At 38.1% G+C, this 22,413-nt stretch overlaps 1 protein-coding gene across 10 annotated transcripts in view; it reads left to right on the forward strand.

Moving 5' to 3' along the window:
- LOC129720749 (long-chain-fatty-acid--CoA ligase 1) overlaps positions 1-22,413 on the forward strand; it is a 90,178-nt gene that overhangs the window by 41,856 nt on the left and 25,909 nt on the right. For 8 of the 10 annotated variants that reach the window (XM_055672427.1, XM_055672432.1, XM_055672429.1 and 5 more), the window contains exon 3: positions 10,040-10,194. In XM_055672427.1, coding sequence (XP_055528402.1) covers positions 10,040-10,194 — 155 coding nt within the window. Of the gene's footprint in view, positions 1-8,543; positions 8,704-10,039; positions 10,195-17,578; positions 18,478-22,413 lie in introns of those variants that run through there. The other 2 variants (XM_055672433.1, XM_055672435.1) reach the window with 2 other exon arrangements.

Here is a 22,413-nt window from a genome sequence, read left to right on the forward strand (position 1 = left end):
TGCCACATAGTCACATCTTCGCAAGTTGCTGCCGTGAACCGCTCCGGGAAGCACAAAATATCGTCGGCAACGATATTTTTTATTCGCACGACGACAACACTGTACTGCCCCGGACATTGCACGGCTGGGTATCATTCTGTTTCTGAAAACACTACGATTGGATTGAATTTGACCACCTTGGGCTGTCCGCCAGATACCGGAAATTACCTCCACAAAGTAAAAATATGAGAGCTGGAGTTGATGTAGGATGTAAATGGTCATCTGCTGTTTTTTTAACATTCATAAGTTTAGGTCAAATAATCTGCAAGATTAATCATGATTGTTACAATGTTTGTAGTTACGTAAAAAAAAGCAAAGCCTTGGTGCTACATTCCGTATCGGAACTCGACCTTCTGTTTTTTATTATACACAGACTTCGCAGCCAACTGTTGAGTGTACAGGACAATTGCGGGGCTAGCGCTACGATCCTACTGACACTAACAGTCTCTCCCGAGCCGAGACTCGAACCTACGGCGACTGGCTTGTTAGGCCAGCATCGTACCTCGAGACCAGCTGGGATTGTAGTTACGTATTTAATGAAAATATCGTCATGTGTCTGGGATGTGTGGCACACATTACTTGTCATACAGTACCGTTCCAGCTGAAAATCAAAAACAATGACTTGCGACATTCGGTTTTTCTACCTTATACAAAATACGCATAATGTCGCATAATGTCGCATCTAGTGCGCTGTTAAGCATAAAAAATCACGTAAAAAAACGCATTAGTTCGAAAATTCGAGTTAAAAAAAACTCGTACAAAACCGCGGAATTAAAACTGACCGTACTACTATTTCCTGCGTTAAATATGGATATTCAAAAACATCACTTCGCGTGCACATTTGAAACAAACAGTTTGATGTCATTGAAATTCATCAATTAAAGGGCGATTAACATTCATGATTTTGCATGTCTACGTGGTTTTATTATTAATATCTCTATTTTTATCAGATCAAATTATTTGCAATATATCTCCATATTTTCTTCATATGTCAGATATCCTCAAATTTTTTTCCTAGTATTTCAATGTAAAACACCGAACACTTGAATGTAACTATTTATCATCGCTTTAAATTTCGAGTTAGAGGCCAATTACGCATTAAGTATCATCATTATGAATATTTTATGTAGTGAATGTTATCTCAATTTTTAGTGAACAGATACCTGTCGTTTCTCCTCAAATGTCTTTTCTTAACATCAACGATCATTTTATTGAAAAAATATCACATATCATCGCCTTGAATTTCGTTTCAGAGGTAGATTAAGTATTAAAAGTCATGATTTTGCATGTTTTACGTAGTCTTGTAAACAATATCTCAATTTTTATAGTCAGTATAAGTATAATTTCTCCTCAAAAATTTTTCCAAACATTCTTATGTAGCAAAAACACACATCATCTCTATGAACATTGAATTGAAGAAAAATTGAGCATAAAAAATCCTGATTCAGCATGATCTACTCAATTTTTAGTGAAGAAGAAAATACCATAACTTTCCCACACATGTCTATCCGAAACAATAAAAAACATTTTAATATAGAAAAAACACATATTATCGCTTCAGATTTTGATTTAGAAGTAAATTAAGCATGAAAAGTCACGGTTTTGTATATTTTTCGTAGTCTCGTGAATAATATCTTTAAGAATCTGATACCAATTACAGACCCCGTTCGATTTTGGCTTGTTTCGTTTTTGGTACGGTTCATTTTTGACACTGTTCGATTTTGGCGCATAGGCCAAAAAAAACGTACGGTTTTTTTATTCATATTTTTAAGTTTTCTCGTTTTTACTTCAACCGATTTAAGTTCAATTACCGATATTATGGTCCCTAATGTTGCAAAGGAGGCTTGTCAGAATCGGTCAACTGGTTCCGGATATATGACCGGACCATGCTCGGGTAATATAATGACAGTGATTAGAACCGTACCATGCCTTTAATTACTTCGGTGGTCATATAAAGTGTCTAGGTCGCCGAAGGCCACATGCGGACCTATCCCGAATGTGTTCCAGATACATCAGAATTATTGAACCAAAACCCATAAAGCGTCACCTATAACGACTTGGAATCCACAAACTAGTTCATTGGTGGCCATATCTAGAGTCTAAGTCATTGGTCACATTAAAAGTAACAAAATATGATGAAAATAAACCGTTCGTTTCTGGCATGGATCGAATTTGGCAACATGTAGAATTCAGACGTGTTGCCAAAATCGAACGGGGTCAGTATTCCACCTCAAACGTCTCGTCTGAATATCAAATAAAAAAAAACACATGCCATCGCTTTGAATTTCGAAGTATAGGTTGAACGTTGAGCGAAAAAAAGTTAGGTTTTATTTATTTTCGTCATGTGAATGATATCACAATTTTTTTTATTAAAAATCCCTAATTGTTTCTCAAATATATTGCGTCGACCTCTGCGAATATTTTCTTGCAATAAAACGTACATGTCACCGCTTACTTTTTTGATTTAGAACGATTTAAAATGATGGTGGTTATTGTGCACCTCAGGGACGGTGAGAATAATATTAATAAGATCTGCGTTGAGGGATTTAATTTTCATGTAGTAGATAAAAATTATTAATCATGATCCATCCTATAAATGAAGTACTCTAATGTAATACTGCGCTATCGAAGTAATCAAAATAAGAACCTGCACCCCGCCGTTGCTGGATCGCACACAATGAAATGTGAATCGCACAGCCCCGTCGCCACGTTTTACGTTATTTGAATGATATCACAGATTTAAGTATTAAAAAACCCTAACTGTTTCACAAATATATTGCTTCGACCTCTACGAATATTTTCTTGCAATAAAACGTATATGTCACTGCTTACTTTCTTGATTTAGAACGATTTGAAACGATGGTGCTTATTGTGCACCTCAGAAACGGCGGCAATAATATCAATAAGATCTGCCTTACGTAAATTAATTTTTATATAGTAGATAAAAATAATTAATCATGCACCATCCTATAAATGAAGCGCTCTAAACCAAAACTGCGCTATCAAAATAATCAAAACAAAGTAACCTGCACACCGCCGTTACTACATCCCACACCACTAGGTATAAATTGCACAGCCCCGTCGCCACGTTTTACATTATGTGAATAATATCAATTATGTATTAAGAAACCCTAAATGTTTCACAAATATATTGCTTCGAACTCTACGAATATTTTCTTTCAATAAAATGTACATGTCACCGCTTACTTTCTTGATTTAAAACGATTTAAAATGATGGTGCTTATTGTGCACCTCAGTAACGGCGGGAATAATATCAATAAAATCTGCGTTACGTAAATCCATTTTTATAAAGTGGATAAAAATAATTAATCATGCACCATCCTAAAATAAATGAAGCGCTCTAATCCAAAACCGCGCTATCAAAATAATCAAAACAAAGCAACCTGCACACCGCCGTTGCTGCGTCGCATACAATGAAGATTGAATCGCACACCCCGCCATCGTGATCTCTTTGCGGCAGGAGAAGTTTGGTTGTGTTTGTTTTGACCAAGTCCGCATGCCAGCCGCACCGGACTTGCTTCAAAACAAACACAACTAAACTTCCCTCTCGCCCGCGACGCACGAAGACGAATGAACCCCTAGGAGCGAATGAACCCTGGTCCGACATTTTTGTTGCATTTGAGCACGATATCGGACCGATGTTGAGCGAAATGTCCACCCGTTGTCGGACCGATCTATCGGAGAATCGGACGCGAATTGGTCCGACATCGGCCCGACAATTCTTACTGGGAATGAACCCCTAGGAGCGAATGAACCCTGGTCCGACATTTTTGTTGCATTTGAGCACGATATCGGACCGATGTTGAGCGAAATGTCCACCCGTTGTCGGACCGATCTATCGGAGAATCGGACGCGAATTGGTCCGACATCGGCCCGACAATTCTTACTGGGAAGTAATGAATAAGAGAAATTGGATCGTAAATATTTACTCAATGATGGGGATTTTTTTTCAAGAAAGAGAGTTCGTGTTTTCCTACTCTCACTCAACTCAACGGGGTTTTTTTTGGTGGTAGCTGGTAGGTGCAAGCGCAAGTGCAAATTGCTAGTTGGTTAGAAGCTTTTGTCGGCATAAGGCGTCAAGATGGACAAAGGGCTAAGAAAAAATAATGTATCCGAAAAAGTTCGGCAAATGTTTGTGGCGGAGAATGGCAATTTCCGATGCACGGCGGTGGAAAATTGTAGCTATCGGCCAAAAGTCATTAACGTTACGAACTGCCATCGTAACTTTTTCTCTCTTAGTTTGCCATGATCAGACAACAAATATTTAGCTAACCGTTTATAGTGTTTTCATAACAAAAAATGAGATTTCGGAAATATTAACTTAAACAACTTTTTTAACAATTTTAAATTTTGTGTATTGATAATGTAAAGCAATGCCTTGGTGCTACATTCCGTCTTGAAATTTGAACTTCTGTTTGTTATACACAGACTTCGCAGCCAACTGTTGAGTGTACAGGACAATTGCGGGGCTAGAGCTACGATCCTTCTAACACTAATAGTTTTCCCCGAGCGAGAGAGAGACTTTTTTATTTCAAATAAAGTTGTTCCTTGATCATTGACAAAATTGATTTTTTTGACGTAGAATACGTCTTACGGCAACATATATAGGGGTTCAACTTCAACACAGGGATCCAATATCGAAAACCGAAAACATGGAGAGCGTCACGAAAATTGTCCAATTTCAAACGTTCTAAACTCAGTCAGTTTTCAACCGATTTCCGTCATTTTTGCAGCAATCGATTGGAAAATCATTTAAGCAACCGTCCAAATGCAGAAAATTGTAATCTGACTGTTCGAACTATGTACTATTGAAAATTGTTGAACCTTGTCGAAACGTAAATGTCGACCTTTGATTGGTTGCTTGCTGCCTTTCCCTAAAAAGGACGACAGAATGGAGTACCTAGTTAGCCAGGAATGCACTCGTTGGTCTATATAAGAGACTGCTTCTCCTCAAGCAATCTCAGTTTACTAGCAGCAGGCAGCAGCGGCGGACAGTAGCAGCGATGGCAGTGGGCAAACGCGGCGTAGAGCAGCAGCGGGCAACAGTGGCGGCGGTAGTGGTTAGCTGCAGAACCTAACTTTTTCAGTTCGGCTCCCTTTTGATCTGAGTTGGACCCCACCAGTGGTAATTCAATTCAGATATCGTTGGGTGAATACAGCCAGAAACTAAATGAGACTCGCACCGCCAGGTGGTTTGAGAAGCCACCATCTTCCAGGGTGTATATATAGGGTATGTGCACATATATAACGTGTGTGAATATTTATAGCGTGTGTCGCTAGCGTGCGTGGCTAGCTATATAGCGCGTGCATGTCTATAGCGTGCGTGGCTTGCGTGTGCATGGTTATATAGTTTCTGTGCTTGTCTATAGCGTGTCTGTGCATGTCTATAACATGTCTGTGCATGTTTATAGCGTGCGTGGCTAGCTATATAGCGTGTGTGCATATCTACAGCGTGCGTGGCTAGCTATATAGCGTGCGTGACTAGCAGTATAGCGATAAAAATTATCATATATAGTTTCAAATAAATCATCTCATGTTGATTTTACACAGTAAATCATTCAGAACTAAATCAAAAATTTGCCATGTCAAAAAACAATATTCAGTTGTCAATAAATGGCATTGACAAACATTATTAACCTCTTTTGACTTCAGCTAAGCCTCAAAGTTTACTGAGTGTATTTTAACATTTATTTGAAGAATGTTTGCGCCAGTGAACCTGAATCACATAATTTTTCGCTCAAGTCCTACTATTTGCAGCGATCAGTTTTAAAATTATCTACGCTACTGCAAACTGCAGAAAATTGTTCGTATTAAACCTAGGTTACCGGGAATGCACTATTGGCCCTCATCGTAGCCACTGCCTAAATTAAGCTTTCTCAGTGTAACTTGATACAAAAGACAGCCACAAAACAATACAATTTCATTCTTGTTTTGGATATGGCGTCAAGTGAAACTGCTTAGCTGCACATAGCTTCTGCTGTTGTTCTTTGTCGTTACCGGTGCCGTCTGTAGAGGTAAACTTCATCTGGAACAGAGAGACCATTAAATTGATTAACCCCATTGAGTGTATTCCCAAACCTATTGCAAGAAATACATTGACTTAAGACAGGCTGTCGTATTCTAGGTTAACTCTGCGGTCGTGTCTAATAAACAACCTCTTCAACTTTTTCACGATGGGTAATTCCTTACATATAATTAGTTGGTGTTAAGTCAGATTAACATTTTAATATAAACAAATTCTAGATTTACTACTCTTTGAATTTCGGAGTTTTCAAGCTTTTGTGCAATTTCGATGTTACGGGCCCGTTTGATTTATCACTAACAGCATGTTTCTCCTACTTGACCCATTATGGCCAAACAACATCTGTCGTTACAAACCCAACCAACTTTTCAAAAACAAACCCCCTGTGGTCAATGAAAGCAAATAAATATGTTACCAAAATCGAACCATCGAACCGCACTGTGTCAACAGGGTGTGTTACAACTGATTCAATTGTGACGTACGGAGAACTTACAAAACAAATTTCTTCTAAATATGTATTTTTTCAAAATTTTTTCCTTACTGTTACAAGTGTATACAAATTTTAATAACAGTTCGAATATTTACAAAACAAATAAAAACAAAGGTTCAAACTGTAACTGTTTTCAGTACAGAGCATATAGCTCTGAAACTAACCTTATAATCGTTGTGGCAATGCTTTTCGGTCGGAGGGCTGTGGAATGAGCGCGAAGCCTTTTAAGACCACTATTGTTGGCCCTAACTAGTGTTTCTTGAACTGGTATTCCGCGAACATTCGACTAATTGAAATCAGACCAATCAGGAAAAAAGCTTCGATGAGCTTTTTATCATACCAATTGTTTCTCCTCTATGTTTTTCGAACTGTTGTGAAAGATAGAAAAAGTTTCAATGATTTGCAAAATATTGCAGATTTTATCAGGTATTAATCAGGCATTAGACGTAAAAAACACTTGCCATATTTTGTTTGGATTTAAGTTGCATAACATTTTTACTAGGGTAAATATGTTTGTTAAATTAGCCGTTTCAAATTTGATCTGTAAATACTTTATGTCATTTGTACTCAGAAATATAGAAAATTGAAAAGGAAGGGAAAAAATATCTGAGTTGTTATGCTTCTATTCCAAGTTCCTTGTTGAATTTAGTATGAATAAACAAGTCCAGTGATAATAAAAATGTCGTTGCCAGCATATGTTTAATAAGAATGATAATTCTACAAACCTCTACAAATTTTTGCTAAAAATTTTGCTAAAGAAGCCTTATTTTACCTCTCGGTGTTATTTCTGTACTTTTGTACAAATATATTCGGTTCAACACAATTGGCATACAGCACTAAAACCTGAAAATCGCAGCACTGAAACGTGAAAATGCAGTATCAAAATCTGCAATAATGCATCCAAAACCAGTTCAAAAGCAAGTCAAGCATTATTCAAAGATTTTCAAAACTCCATCCCCTCTCACTCTTCCATAACGTTACTACCCAAATTAGTATGAGGAAAATATTCCATTCACTAATCATAACAAAAACTAGTGAGTAATGTCATTGACGAAATCGCAACGCAATAAAACCTGCTGAAAAAAAACACCTTCCGAACTACTTACTCTCCCTCCCATCATCACCGCACCGCATCATCGCTGCTGCGTCACTGCGATGCGAGATGCAATCCAACCAACATTTATGGGACTCTCAGTTATTCTTTTGCTGGTTGCTATCGTTTTTTTCCTACGATGCGCCACGTACGAAGAGAGAATTACAACGGAGCAACGCGCATCACTCTATTCTCAGAGTTGTATGTAGTCAACTGTTGTATTTGTCATCTCCGAGTGACCAAGGCACCAACATTTTATTACGTATTGAGAGGATACAATTTTAGTCATGAACTGTGCACTTCATGATGTGCACAACTCAAGATGAAAAAACAATCAGCTCAAAATCATTTCATTTCCTTCACTGACCACCTTGATGGTACACTCAAATGGGATTGATTCCAATACAACAAGCCGTTCTTATCGTTCTTGTTCCAAGCCGGGCTAGCACACACAGGCTAATTTCACGGTCACTGCTTGAATGGGTTTGTGATTTGTTTCGCCCCATGCAGCGAGTAATTATAATATGAGCCATCAAAATAATTGCCTGGCCACGCAAATGTGGTTAATTTAGTACATCGAGCGGTAAATTTTTTAATCAAGTCTGACCACACTACTAGTTGAATAATTATTCAACTACGCAAATCTGATAAATTTAATTACAAATTTTGGGATATTTCTGGTGCAAAAACCTCGTAAATACTGCGGTGTACTAATATATTCGCGCCTAATCATTCATACACGCATAGGATGAGGCCCAACTGAGCAGCGCAACTCCGTTAGCTCGCATCACAGACGACCGTCTCGCGGCAGTATTGTTTACTACGAGGTCGAACCAGGTCGCATCTGAAAGCAAAACACGCGCTTATTTATAAATCCTGTGTTCACAAAGAACGCGCGCGCGAATCGGTGTTATTGGCCGCTAGTAGGCAATTACGCGTGACTTAAGTGAGAAACGCAACAACAAAGGTGTGTGTGGGTAGAGGAGGCTGCATAGTGTTCATCCGAGATGAAGACTGCTTCAAAAGGAACAACAATTGGTAGGTTGTTGTTGAATGTTGCAGGTTAAGAACAACTTTGTCCGAAAGTGGTTTCACTTGCGATCGAGCGCTCGGTGGGTGCGTATATGGGAAAGCGCGCGAGACACATACGAGACAGGTGAACGAACGCAACAACAGTCCAAGTGCGTCAACGCTTTCAACTGGTAGTTAATGCGAGTTATTTTGTTGCTACGAGTGTCGTAGATCAGTGCTATGATTTCTGATTTTAGCTCACCGCTTGGCCTGAAACGGGAGATCTAAAAAGTAACGCTTGTAGCAATTTTACTTGGAACGTGACCTCGTAACTGGTCCACTTGCGAGCCGGATGGTTCCATTGGCAGCATGCCACAAGTCCTAGGGTGAAGTAGCAAACGTGACATATTTATTGAGTGGCTGCCGCTCAAATTAATTGAGTCCGGCGCTACTTCATTCCAAGTAAGGCTGTGAGTACGTAGTAAATTTCAATTAACTTGCCAATAGATGCCATCAAGTCAAGTTTATTGAATATGAATTGTTGTTTGTTGCTTGCGTTTATGTAAGAATACACCTGTCTGGAGTGTGCGCAATTGCATCAATAATTTTGATAAATGTGATTTTGATTATTCGATTCTACTGAATAAACAACAAAGTTTACAGATATTATTATTATTCTAGACTTAGAGGAGATTTGGAGGACTGAATATTCATATATATGATATAGCAAAATAATTTTTTCAACATTTTTTATTTATTTAGTTCGTGTTCAAATACTTGAACGTTATTTTCTCTTTCTATAGCCATAGCTATGGTTTCAAATTTTTATTACCCCAGATGCGATTTTAGATTAGATCGATTCACAACATGATGAATCGTTCTCTAGAGTATTATTAAGCACATTAAAATGCTGCAAGCTTGCCGCAATGCATAACACAACATCCTATAATCAGGTTGCCTATTTCGTCTGACGAAACGCAACCAAAATTTCTAATGTAATAAAAGCATGGTGAATTTACATTTTGTTGAGTTAATATAACATCCATTACAGTGAAAATCATAAACAGTTGTAAATATTATTTTTCTTCTGAGTTTCTTTTTTTCGAGTTACGTGATATAAAATAGTAATAAAATCTTTTCTTCACTGAATAACCTTCTCTACTACGCTGTTGTTTTCGTTCTTTGCTGTCAAACCCAGCCATTTATTTAAGCTGCGATTAGCGTGTAATTGTTCCCATCAGCTGCCTACCTGTAGGAGGTAAATGGCATGAGGTTAAATACGCACTGTTTCGCTTCGCTACACACACACACACACACCGTACTAACCACTTTGCTTTGTTTTCGCCATTTTCTGCTTCCACAGTTGACGAGCTCGACGAATGCCTTCGGTACGTGGGTGGCCCCGGAGGCGCACTGGCGTTAACCGGAGTGGCTGCTGCGACCGCCTACTACTACGCTACCAGGCCAGTACCCGAGAAACCACTAGTGCCTCTAGACAATCAGTGCCCGATCGAGGATGTAAGTATTGCTTACTTTTCAAAAGTCGATGATTTAGTGCCAAAAATAACGACCGTTTGTTGACGTACAGTAATGACGTATTACGACCGACAAGCAGTGCCGCAAAGCTATTGCGAGCGATGACGTTATAGGTAAACGAATGTTTGTCAAATCACAGTAAAGTTAAACTAAACCATGCGCTTCCATCCGCCTGAATTCGTATTGCTTTGATCAAATACCACGCGTTTCCATTAGCATTGCATTGCACTCTAAATTTTATTATTTATTTTTTTTTTCCCAGCTAATAAGGTCAATTTTAAACACTAACAATAATTTGCCCCATATTTCATACCCATCAATCAATCAACGCCACAATATCGCTTCTGTTATCCCAGAAACGATGTCACATACTTAGTAGACTACAAACTGAAGGGTCTCCCAATTATTTGTTGTCGTCGTCGTCGTCTGCGAAGACAAAATGTTTATAAATGATGTCCGCCGGACTTCTGACCGTCGTCATCATTAGCAAGATGCACCTGTTTTCTTTTGCTGCGCAGGGCCAACAAACTAAGCATGTTAGCTAATTTTACACTCCATTGAGCCTGCCCCTGTTGGTTTTCGACCGCGGAATCGATCTCGGTCGAATGACCTGCGTGATGTAATGCGCTCGGGTAGGACCCGATATAGGGCGGTTGACCGTTCATCTGGTCCAAGGTTTATATTTTCTATTTTAGCTCCGACCTTTTTGGCGGTGGAGTCCGCTTAGACGGCGCACTATGCTCGCGGTTTCCAGCTGGGTTTGTTTTCACACAAATTGATATAATTAGCTGGCAGATTAGTAGTGTTTAACCGTTTGTTTTCCAATGGAGGGTGATAAACAACAATTGGTGGTATCGAAAAGTGTACAATACCTCACCAATTGATGAACGGAAGTTTGCGAAAGGGAATGGTAAACACGGTAGTTAGAAGTCGGGTTGCACGTCGTAGGTTAAAGATCGTCGTGTTGGATGGAAAAATAAAAATTCACTTCGTTTGTTTGTGTTAAGCTAGTGATCAGCTTTGGGTGTTATGCAAGAGAAAAACGGTTTGGAGAATTGATGATTGTTTGCTTTTTTATCTTGCTTTGAAGAATACCTTGCATTTTTTCGCTGTTTGAAATAGTAGCCGGTATTTATGATGGTGCGTAATTTAGTATAAAAGTATAAATTTGCTCCCGTAATATGAATTACGAATCACTTTCTTTATGGTGAACACGTTTGTTTTTAATCAAAGAGCAGCTAAATTAGTATTTGTTGAAATTGGTATAAACATAAACAAAAATGTTATGTGGTTGTGATTCATTTTAACTTTGGTCTTCTGACAAATTAAACCAAGAAAAAGAATAAAGTCTTGATCAGATCAGATTTAACAGGACCTTTGACATCGAATGGCCTGATTCTACTGAGATTCTAACCCACGACCACCCGCTTGACAAAGCGGACTCTGTAATCTTGCGGCTACGCAGCTCCCTGTGTGGAATAAATCTGATATTTATCAGGAATAAAACTACTATATATCAAAATCCTTCGGAAAGCTGTAATCACAGTCTCGGGCACCCCACCACTTACCCTTCTTTTGCGCTGGACTCTATAATACCTTTGCGTGACTTCCTCTTAATAAAATAATGAGTCCCTTTTATCAATAAAACTGTCCAGAAGGACGCATGACAAAACTTCTCCAGGGCATTATAACTGGCGATATTTGGCAGGAGGAAGGAGGTGCTCGGTGTAAAGTAGAACCTATAGCGCATGAAAGGAAGGGTAAACTCACATTACACACAAGCACGGATAAAACAATAATAATAATAAGCATGCTCCTTCTCAATAGCGGTATTTCTAATAATAGAAGTGCAGGATAGAGCAGACACCCGGACATATCTCACAATAGATCAACGATTCTAGTCGCAGTGAGAAAGTCCATGCAAGAAAAAAACTTCCACACATCGATGATTTCAAAATAGCCCAAGCATCAAAGTATTGGAGCTGATGCAACGAACTAGGAGGTAGAATATGCGCAATTGAGCATATATCAGAAAACTAAAAAACTCAAAACTGAAGAAGAACATACAAAATCTAGGTGTCGCTCCGCATTACATTCTTTTGAGAGAAAACTCAAGTTGTCTCTGTAGTATTATCTCAGCACTGCGCACTGTGGTGTATTTCTGTATATTCACACTACAGTGGCTCCCCACTCTTGTTTCGCTCGGCTATTAGCAAGCTTTTTTCTGCGAGCGGCAGAAACGCCGAACAAACCAGAAGAGAGCAGTGTGGTGCAAAAATCGCTACATGCACCGCTTATGCCGGAGAAAAAGTACGCGGTAAATTTTAGCTCCGCTGCTTTCACATATTGAGGAGAGTAACAATTTTGCTCCCCAAGAGTCCACAAGTATTTCAAAAATATTTTATTTGAAATCAAAGCCTGACAAAAGTTTATTTATTTTCAATCTATTGATTATAATTTAAATTTTTTTCTAAAATATTTTTTGATGTGATAGTAATACAAGAAGAAATCGCGATAAAACCCATTCAATAGCGAGCATCAGAATCAAACAAACTCTATTTTAAAATGAACAACAGACAACTTGTTCAAGATGTTATGTACCTTTATGGCCCGTAAAAAATGAGGAAAGTTTGAATATTTGTTTGTGTGTAGTAATGTTTTTAATTGAATTAAATATAGCACAGTTTTTCAACCACAGCAAAAAATAATTTATTTATAAATAATATTGAAAAAAATATGGCGGCTTTCCCAAAACTCTTGTTTAGAGGCCTGCGGTGTTTACGATGGAGGTTCAGCAGGTCAACTAAAATCATCAAAAACTAAAAAGTGTATTTTTTTCGAGGTTTTACCGGGGCTGTGATTGATCATTTTTAATAACATTTGGTTTCAATTGCAAACGGGAACGTTTTTTCCGGAATAATATTATTTTTGAATGCTGAAAACTTTATCTAAAACCATTTTATCGGCAAAGTTAAACTCTGTGCATCAAAACTTGATTGTTTAAGGAATGACGCAGATTGGAACAATGATGAGGGAAACCAGTTGAGTAGATTTCCGGCAATTATGAGCACGGTGAATTTATTCTCTTTCAAACATCCATTCAAGATAACCGCAAATAAGGTTTAAGTAAAGCTTTTTGGACCATGACAAGGCGCGCCTAATGAAAAAATGCTCTCAAGAAGTTGTATTTCAAGGTAGAGTAATATTTTTTTAATTTTTTTTAAATCAATATAAACTTATTATTTTCTATTTTCTTGTGAGACTTGTTTTTTTGCGATATTGTGGTCTCATAGAACTTCCAAACAATATTTCATGTAGTTCATTTCTTGACAATTCCCGGGATTCGGGAAATAAATTTATTTCGTGATCCCGGGATTTGGATTTGGATTTTTGAGTTTTTTGAAAAGATTGAAAAGATTGAATCATGGATGATTCAAACTCATTAAAAAGTATTGGGAAGTTTTGTCTTCTTGTTTTCATGCAAAATTTGAAAAAGGATTACTTACGTACTAAGTTCAGAAGGCTTCTAGGGTCACACAATGGTCCTACAACTTTCTGGCCGCATTTTGCCTCGTGTCATTACTCGAAAGATGTTCTGGAGTGGTACGAGACTAAGGAAGTACAAAATTCCGTACCTAAGCATCTCAATCCCCCGAACGCACATGAGCTGCAGAAACATTCTAAGGGAATAAAACCGGAGGAGGATTCGAAGAGCAAATGGATTCACACACAAAAAAGTGGACCCAAACGTTGTACACGAATTGAATAAAACGAACAGTGAAAAGAAAATAACATGTTTTATTGTACTATACCTGAAAGTTAGAAGACGATTGGTTGGATGAGTGGAATTTACCAATTCTTTTTTGTGATGCAATTTGATTCCTTACACCCTTTACTGTGGGGATTATTGACTCCTTTTCACCGGCAATCTAACGCTTGTGATGTCGAGCAAACGGATAGGTCAAGAACCATATCACATATGTCATATTGAAGTCGTCGACCAAGTTACAGATTAATGAAGATCGGTTGTCGTCGAACAGCGACCCCCAAACAGTGAACAGTGAAACGAATGATTTTGAAATCGTGAAAAGTGAGTCGGTCATTTGAATTGAGAAAAGACTCACCGGGTGCAAACGCATCACAATTGTATGTGTTAATCAAATGAGTAAATAGAACGAATTTGGGGCTGATACTTTTGCAATTCTACTGTAATACAGCGACAGAATTCCTAATCTGTTTTAGCGTATAATTCATCAAAATATATGATAGCTGAAATGAGGAGCCAAGTAGCTGCTATTTGTTTTCGAAGCAGGGTAGGGAGAACGGCAAGAAGAATATTTTAAAAGGGGATTTGGTATATTGCATGTTTTAAATGTCCAGTCCATAATTTCAGAGATTTTGTGAACCCTTTTTCCTTTTTTTTTCTCTGATTGAGAGTGGGACTCACGAGTGTTTTTGATGCCTTAGGAAGCGTTGGTAGCTCCTGGTATGATTTGAAATTAAAACCGGGGGTACTTACTTTGGTTTTTCTTCAACGCTTCCTTTTTGTGTTAGCTTATAAGTCATTCCGTTAGGAGCTATCTTACGAGCTTTGTGAGAAAGACTAGGAGAGTTAATTATTCTCTTCTCCTCGCAGAACATGCTGAAAGGTAATAACGAGTGTTTTCACTGCAAGCGGTCTAAGCAGAAGGTGTCAGTATGACCTAACTGCTTGCAATTTTGACAGTGCATGACCTGCAGTACAAACAAGTGCACAGGCAGGCGAACCCTTCCCAAATGGACGTTGCTCGGCAGTGCAGATCCGGCGATTGTTAGCTGGAAGGAATCTCTTCTTTCCTGCTTCGAAAAATACTAAATGCACTTGTTCGCAATCCAGTATCTTTACTTTTTGCATCATGGAGTTTTTAATAAAGCCCACCCCATAACGCAAATGCGTCGACACACAGTGGAACACTTAGAACATCCAACCTGATCATAATTATTTTAAAAAAATTTTTGCACTGAAAACGTATCATATTGTGATATTAAAAACTAATGATTGGATTTGGATAATTTTTTACATGGAGTAACCCACCTTAAAATGATGGATGACATTTCTTATAATGAAACTCAAATTCAGTCAAAATCGGGGCAAAATTCATCCAAATACTTGAATTTATCATGAAATGACTTTTCAGTACACATTTCAGTCATTTGACAAAATTTCATTTGGATAACCAAGGCTACAACTATCCAAGAGTCGAAAAAATAAGAATTTCTTGATTATTTTCACATAGCGATAAAACACGAAACCGGAAGCATCCGGAAGGTTTTTCTTCACCATTATAACCAAAAATATTAGCACTTTCACGTAATATAAGCCATTTAACCGGATTTTGCCGGAATCATAACTTATCCCATTTTAAGTTAACTTATAAAAACAAATATTTTGGGTTTTATTATATTGATTTTGACAAACACCTGGGTATTTGGAGAGATTAGCATACATGCTAAGTACACATTTCTGTTCGTTTAACCTACTTTAACAATCTCCATCGTTGTTTAATTTAAAAATCACTTGTTTATCTTCGGAACGTTATATTTTAGCTCACGGTATCAAAGCGTCATTATCATGCACAAAAAACTGTTGAATTGCGGTCGGTTCAAACCTCTCGTTAAGACCGTAAACATAACTTTTGGATGTTGATGAGCTGTCGAGTGGTCAAGCATACATCACACTTCAAAATGAAACACTTTAATACAAAGTTGATTTACTTTGAATTTTTTCACTTTTGATCAGGTTTTAAACGTATTTACTCTTATGTGCGACAGTGACATTCTCCTCGGTTAACCACACCTTGGAATCCTACATTCTTGACAGAGATATAGAGAGCCCATAGCTAGCAATCGCATTTGCTTGCTCTAAGCTCTTCACGACAACTCGCAGTTTTGTTGGTGTCCTAGTGATTTCGGTTACGTCTCGAAATTGTTTTGCCAGGTTTCTGTCAATTTGAATAATATTCAATGGCTTATTTTTGGGGCCGGATGATGACAATATAGGTAACTTTCGAGGTACCTGGATAAGCGTTAATCCGTACCTTCGGTACTGGGCTAGGTACAGAAGAGAGTTCCGGGAAAGGTAGGGGAGAGCTGATAGTGTAGGTTTCAATATCTTACTCATTTGTTTCAACATCCAGGAATAATTCCACCTGCATGTTATCCATTTTTTGCGGGAGTAAAGTAAAAAAAAAACGATCGTATTTGGAGAATATCAATAATAATAGTAAAAATAAATACTTCACCGGACTTTTGTATAATAACAAATACATAAAAGTCTTTATATCATACATTTGTCAAAAGTTACTTATATTTTAATATAAAAAATAACGAAGGTTTACATAATATTTTTTACGCTTTTGCAAGATATTTTAAAAAACTACTCTAAGCCAAAATTTTCATTTTGACAATGGCTTAAACTTAACGTGTATCTTAATCGTTCACTAATGTCTTCCTAATATTGTAATAATACGGAGTTTCGTTCAAAGTTAGAATATTTGTCTCAATTTTGACTGAAATATTTATTAAAAAGTTAGCCTCCCCAGCTGGTCTCGAGGTACGATGCTGGCCTAACAAGCCAATCGTCGTAGGTTCGAGTCTTGACTCGGGAGAGACTGTTAGTGTCAGTAGGATCGTAGCGCTAGCCCCGCAATTGTCCTGTACACTAAACAGTTGGCTGCGAAGTCTGTGTATAGTAAACAGGATGTCAAGTTCCGAATCGGAATGTAGCACCAAGGCTTTGCTTTTTTTATTTATTAAAAAGTGTCTAGTTTTGTGAAATTTTCCTGATATTTTGCTTCAAAACAGTATTACGAAATAATGGATAGTTTTCAGATCATTTATCCAAACTTCGTTTGATTAAACACGAAAATAATTTTGAAACTAGCATCGTCTATACTGAATTATTAAATGTTTAGGCCATGAAATCATTCAATACCCAGGGCTGTCGATACAATTTCGTTCAAACTAATCCATGTTCACACTTCCGCCCCCTGTCATATTTTTTCGCTCCATTCATTCAAAAAGCTGACATACCAACTCGACATGCCACTTATCCCAGGCCCGTTGAAGTCACCACCGAACCGTAAGTGACTACTTGGCAGTGGAACAGCAGAGCAGTACGTTTCGTATAGGTACCGCACATATTCGACGCAGACAGACAATCGTCCCAAAGAACGAAACTCGGCTGCGCCGTCGTCATCACTGCGTCTACCACGACGTACTGATCACGTTCGCGCGCAGGATCATCATCATCTACATCATCATCCATATAGATTCGTGATATTTTTCCCACGGTCGAGGAACCGAAATGCCACAGTGAACCGAGTATCGCGCTTCGAAGCAGACGTATGGTATTGTAGTCAAGCGCCGTTCGCGTTAGACATTTTGGGTATATTTCAGTGAGTGATTATTTGGCAGTGAAAAATTTGGATCACGGGATTTTGTAGCTGTTTTTTTCTGTGTTGTGCTTGTTTTCAACGGAGTCGCGCGCCGGTAGTCTACTGAAAGCAGGAATTGTCGTTGTGATCGAACCACTGTCACACAGCTGAGAGGACTTATTACTCTCGTTGCTACTACCAGTGATGACGACGGGCTGGCGACGTCTGTGCTGAAAATGTATATAATAATAAATTTTGTAAAAAGCGCCTATAATTAGAACGCGGTTTACTTTGCGAAATACGAGTTAATTACCAAACTAAACAGTCGCATTCGAAAAGTCACCCGAGAAACTTCGACGGTTCTTTCGATCATCGAAAACTATATGATAACAGTGAATTCTTTCTGATAAACTTCTTAGTAATCACAATGGCGGATCGCCTTGATCTTCTGAAGTGCACTCACGTGGTACAAAAATCGTAAAAAAGTTTACTGTTGTGAAATGTAAGTAGGTGACAGTGAACGTGGTCTTTAAGTGTGCTGCAAATCATCGTGACTCAAATGTTTCCAAACGGAGAAGTTCCTTGGCGTGAGGTTGAAATTTTCCCATCATCGGAACGTGGTGACAGAAATACCAGCTCGCAATAGAGCGGGTTGTGATTAACGACGTGTCGGTGGTTGAAATCTCTGAAAAGTGAAATTATTGTGTGAAAAGAAAACACATCAAACGTCTGCTTTGTTCGACCCCGTGTCATTCGACAGTGTGTTAAGTCTCGCAAAATGGCGTGCTGCGGCTCGGTGGATCCAATCCGACCACCCATCAATGCTGCCTTCCAGAGTGATGTCCTGAAGGTAATTTTAGCTGTGGATAGATTTCTGCGAGTACTATTTTTGGGTAAATATGTCACACTGTTTGGCTTCTGCCAATTGACATATTTTTCGGCTCGATTTGGAACAAAAATACAGGGCAAACCTGTTGATCTACGGTTGTCGGGCGGCAGCTGTCAGCTCAATTTAACAGAATGTATAGAAATAAGGTTTTTTTTCGCGTCGAGTCAGCCAGTTTGTAACCGGAAACATGGCTGATTAAAGCTGTCCTCAATTTATAGGTTAAATGTGATGAGAAGCAATATTGTATAAATTGAAAGCTGAAATAGTGCAGAAAAGATTCAAATTTCTCGGTTTATGCTAGTGAAGGCAGATGAGAGATAAAATGCGGTAGCAACTAATTAAACGATTTTAATCTGCAGCAAGCTTTGGCAACCTGTATATGCTCAGCTGGGGATGGCGAAATACTGTTTTGACACGATTTTATTCTCAGCTGATTCACAACATTTAATACAGTACACTTTCCTCGGCGATAATGCGAAGTAGTTTATTTCAGTTTTCGGTGCATAACGATTCATTTCGGGCTTCTGGTTTCTGCTGCCCTGCAGTATTCGCGATTGCAAAAATGCGGTGGTAGTATGTATCAACTTGGGTAAGAAATACCGTACAACAAAGTAACGATTGTTGTTTAGCATTTTTGTCAAATTTTGCACGATATGATTTTAACATTGGTTTTTGTGAATTAAAACTGAGATTTAAAACTGTTCAAAATCACAGATTGCAACATTCGATTTTGGGAAAACAATTTAAAATGGTCAAATAACATCCAATATAGGTATTTCCAGAATCGGGATGATGCCCACTGGTCGTTTATCGACTCCAACGGCGATTCGAATTGCAAGGTGTCGACTTTCTGGGAAACAGCTACAAATGGCAAAAATACCCAATATGTGTATTTCCAGACCCCAGAAATAATTTTAAAATACGAGATGATGATTTTTGGTTTATGCAAAAGAAGCAAAAATGGCCAAACGAATTGGAATTATTCCGGATCCGGGCTCATTTCCAGAAATCTGACAGAAACTTTTCAAAGTCAGAGATAGTAACTTTCGTTTTCTGAAAAGCAGTGTCGAGTTCTATTTTAAATAAAGGAAAACAAATGTGAAGAACAATACAAAACCTGAAATTTAAATTAAATTAAAAATTAAAAATTTAAAAAATTTAAATTAAATTAAAAATTAAATCTGCTTTGATCTCTTTTCACAACCATAAGAAAAAGATGAGTCTTTGCAACACAAATAAAAAACACCCTAAAATGGATGATAGAAAAGAAATTTTTGCTTGCATAACTTACTCGCAATATGTGCATAATAAACCCAAATAGTTTGGATGAAAATGAGAAGACCAAAAACTTTTCAAGGGAAATGGAGAAGGTAATTTTGAACGCTAATTCTCGAACTCGTTCCTCTCGAAATTATGAACTTCGAACCACACCGCACAGTGGATTATTTGCTGATCTCGTGATCTTAAATAATTACGTCCTCACATTTGATTTTACTGCTATATTTAATTTGGAAAGTTTTTACGATTTTTATTGCGCTTCGTTCATAATAGACGATTTCTATATTAATTTACCTAGAGGATATATGAAGTTTTTTTAGAACAGTCATTGTCAGTAGAACAGATAGTAGAACAGATTTCCTTTCAGAATAGTATCTAGTTATCTGCGTATTTTTGCATACTTATGAGCAATTTGAAGTACACCTTATAACCTTCAAAAACCAGATAATCTAAACATATAAAAATTCAGCTCTGTCTGTCTGTCTGATCCATATAGGCTTGGAAACTACTGAACCGATCGGCGTGAAATTTTGTATATACACGCAAAAGTTTAAGTCTTGTACAATCATTGTGTCTTCCCGATTCGCACAAATGTTGCACAGAAATCGCACGATAAATGTGCGATATGTGCGATAAAATACTGCGAATACATTGACATAGAATAGAATCAGAATTTGTATCATATACCGACACTTTATTTCTCACGTCGGGTGTATTAGTGACTGCTACTCATGGAGCAGTGCAAGCAGCTAACAACAACTTGTGAACTCACTAGAATTAAATAGCTATAATACTCGATCGATTTATCTCGATGGATTTGGTCATTAAAAAGTACCATTGAATGATTTGCGAAAAAAAACGAAACAAAATTCTGTTCACAACATTTTGTAATCAACGCTAGCTTCACCGCCAAACTAGCAAAACCCTCCATTCCACAAAGCCAGAAAAGCGCTGCTGATTTTTTTATGGCAACACTTGTAAATTGTGAATAATTATTATTTGTCATTCTGTGCACGCGCTTTTTTCTCAAGCGACGAGAGAAATTTCTCTCTCGCTCGTAGAATTTCCATGTATGTGCGACAAGACTAGACACGTCACACACAATTTGCAGGTTGCTCTTTCGCTTCTCTTTCGGTTCGGATTGCGACGCGCAAGGCGATATCTCGTTGCTTAACGAAATGAGCGAGACACCCGTGCTATACATACTTGATACCAGTGTTGTTAGTCTCACTCATACGTGCTTGCTGCTATTCAGAATGCATGAAGAAGAAATAGTATCTCGAAAGCGTGTGTGCAAAAGACTTGAAAAGCGTAGCATATGTCTCGTCCTCAACCAGAAAGGAGGAGAATAGTTTTGCTTCTCGCTCGCTTTGCAATGCTGCTTGATGCCAGTTGAAACTGTTTAGGTGAAGTAGTTTGGAGCTGCCAAATACATTGGAGAAACGCTAGAGCATTAACTGCGTTAGGGACTATCCACATACCCCGTGGACAACTGCCCATATAAATTCTAGAAAAATTGTATGGACCGTGGACATTAGCCAACCCCCCCCCCCCCCAAAGCGGTCCACGTGGTATGTAGATGGCCCCTTATGCCCAACACGGAATCATTGTACTGGTTCCGAATTACATCAACAATTGCGCTAAAAACGCACAATTTTGTACTGGTTTCGCACCAACCAACTTTTGCGTGTAGGGTTTTTAGGGGCCGAGAAAGGTGACTAAGATAGTTCGAGACCCTTCCCTCTTCTGGAAGGGAGAGGTCCCATACAAATGAAACACTAATTCATGCACATCTCGAAAACTAACCAAGCAAATGGAACCAAATTTGGCAGGTGGATGTTTTTAAGGGTAACAAATACATTAACATTGGTTTGACACCCCTCCCTCTACTGAAAGGGAGGGGTTCCATACAAATGAACCACAAATCTTGGCATATCTCAAGAACTAACCAAGTAAATGGAAGAAATGGAAAATTTGGCAGGTGGGTGCTTTTAGGGGTATCAAATATATCCATAACAGTTTGACACCCCTCCCATCTTTTAAAAGGGAGCGGTCTCATACAAAAGAAACACAAATTTCGCAGAGTTCGAGAACCAATTCACCAAATAGAACCAAATTTGGCATGTAAATATTTTTAAAGGTAACAAATATGTTTATAATGGTTCGACACCCCTCCCTCTTATATGAGTGAAGGGTTCTAAACAAATGAAACACAAATTTCTGCACATCTCGAGCTAGGACAGGACGTGACAAGTGGATTCTAGTTATTCTTCTTTTCGCTCAAAATAGCCCTCATAAAACATTTCAATTTTTCGGCACGACGCTTGCCAGTGTCGCCAAAAATATTAAATAAAGGAAATTTCAATACCTAAAATTTTTCAAGTTCTGGGTTACAATTATAATTAGTTACTTAATAAAGGTTACTCAATGGATCTTGAATTGATTTGGAGATATATTCTTGATTTATTTGACCTAGTCATAATTTCAACTTATTCCTCTTGCTTTTCTTGAATTAAATCTGCAATCGTTCATCATAACTAGTTTAAAAAACATGATTAATATTTCGAATATTATTTTCACAGATCCGGTGTATGAAAATGTTTCGAAAAGTTGTTGAAC

The sequence above is a fragment of the Wyeomyia smithii genome, chromosome 2 (assembly GCF_029784165.1).
Source record: "Wyeomyia smithii strain HCP4-BCI-WySm-NY-G18 chromosome 2, ASM2978416v1, whole genome shotgun sequence".
In the NCBI taxonomy this organism is placed as follows: Eukaryota; Metazoa; Arthropoda; class Insecta; order Diptera; family Culicidae; genus Wyeomyia; species Wyeomyia smithii.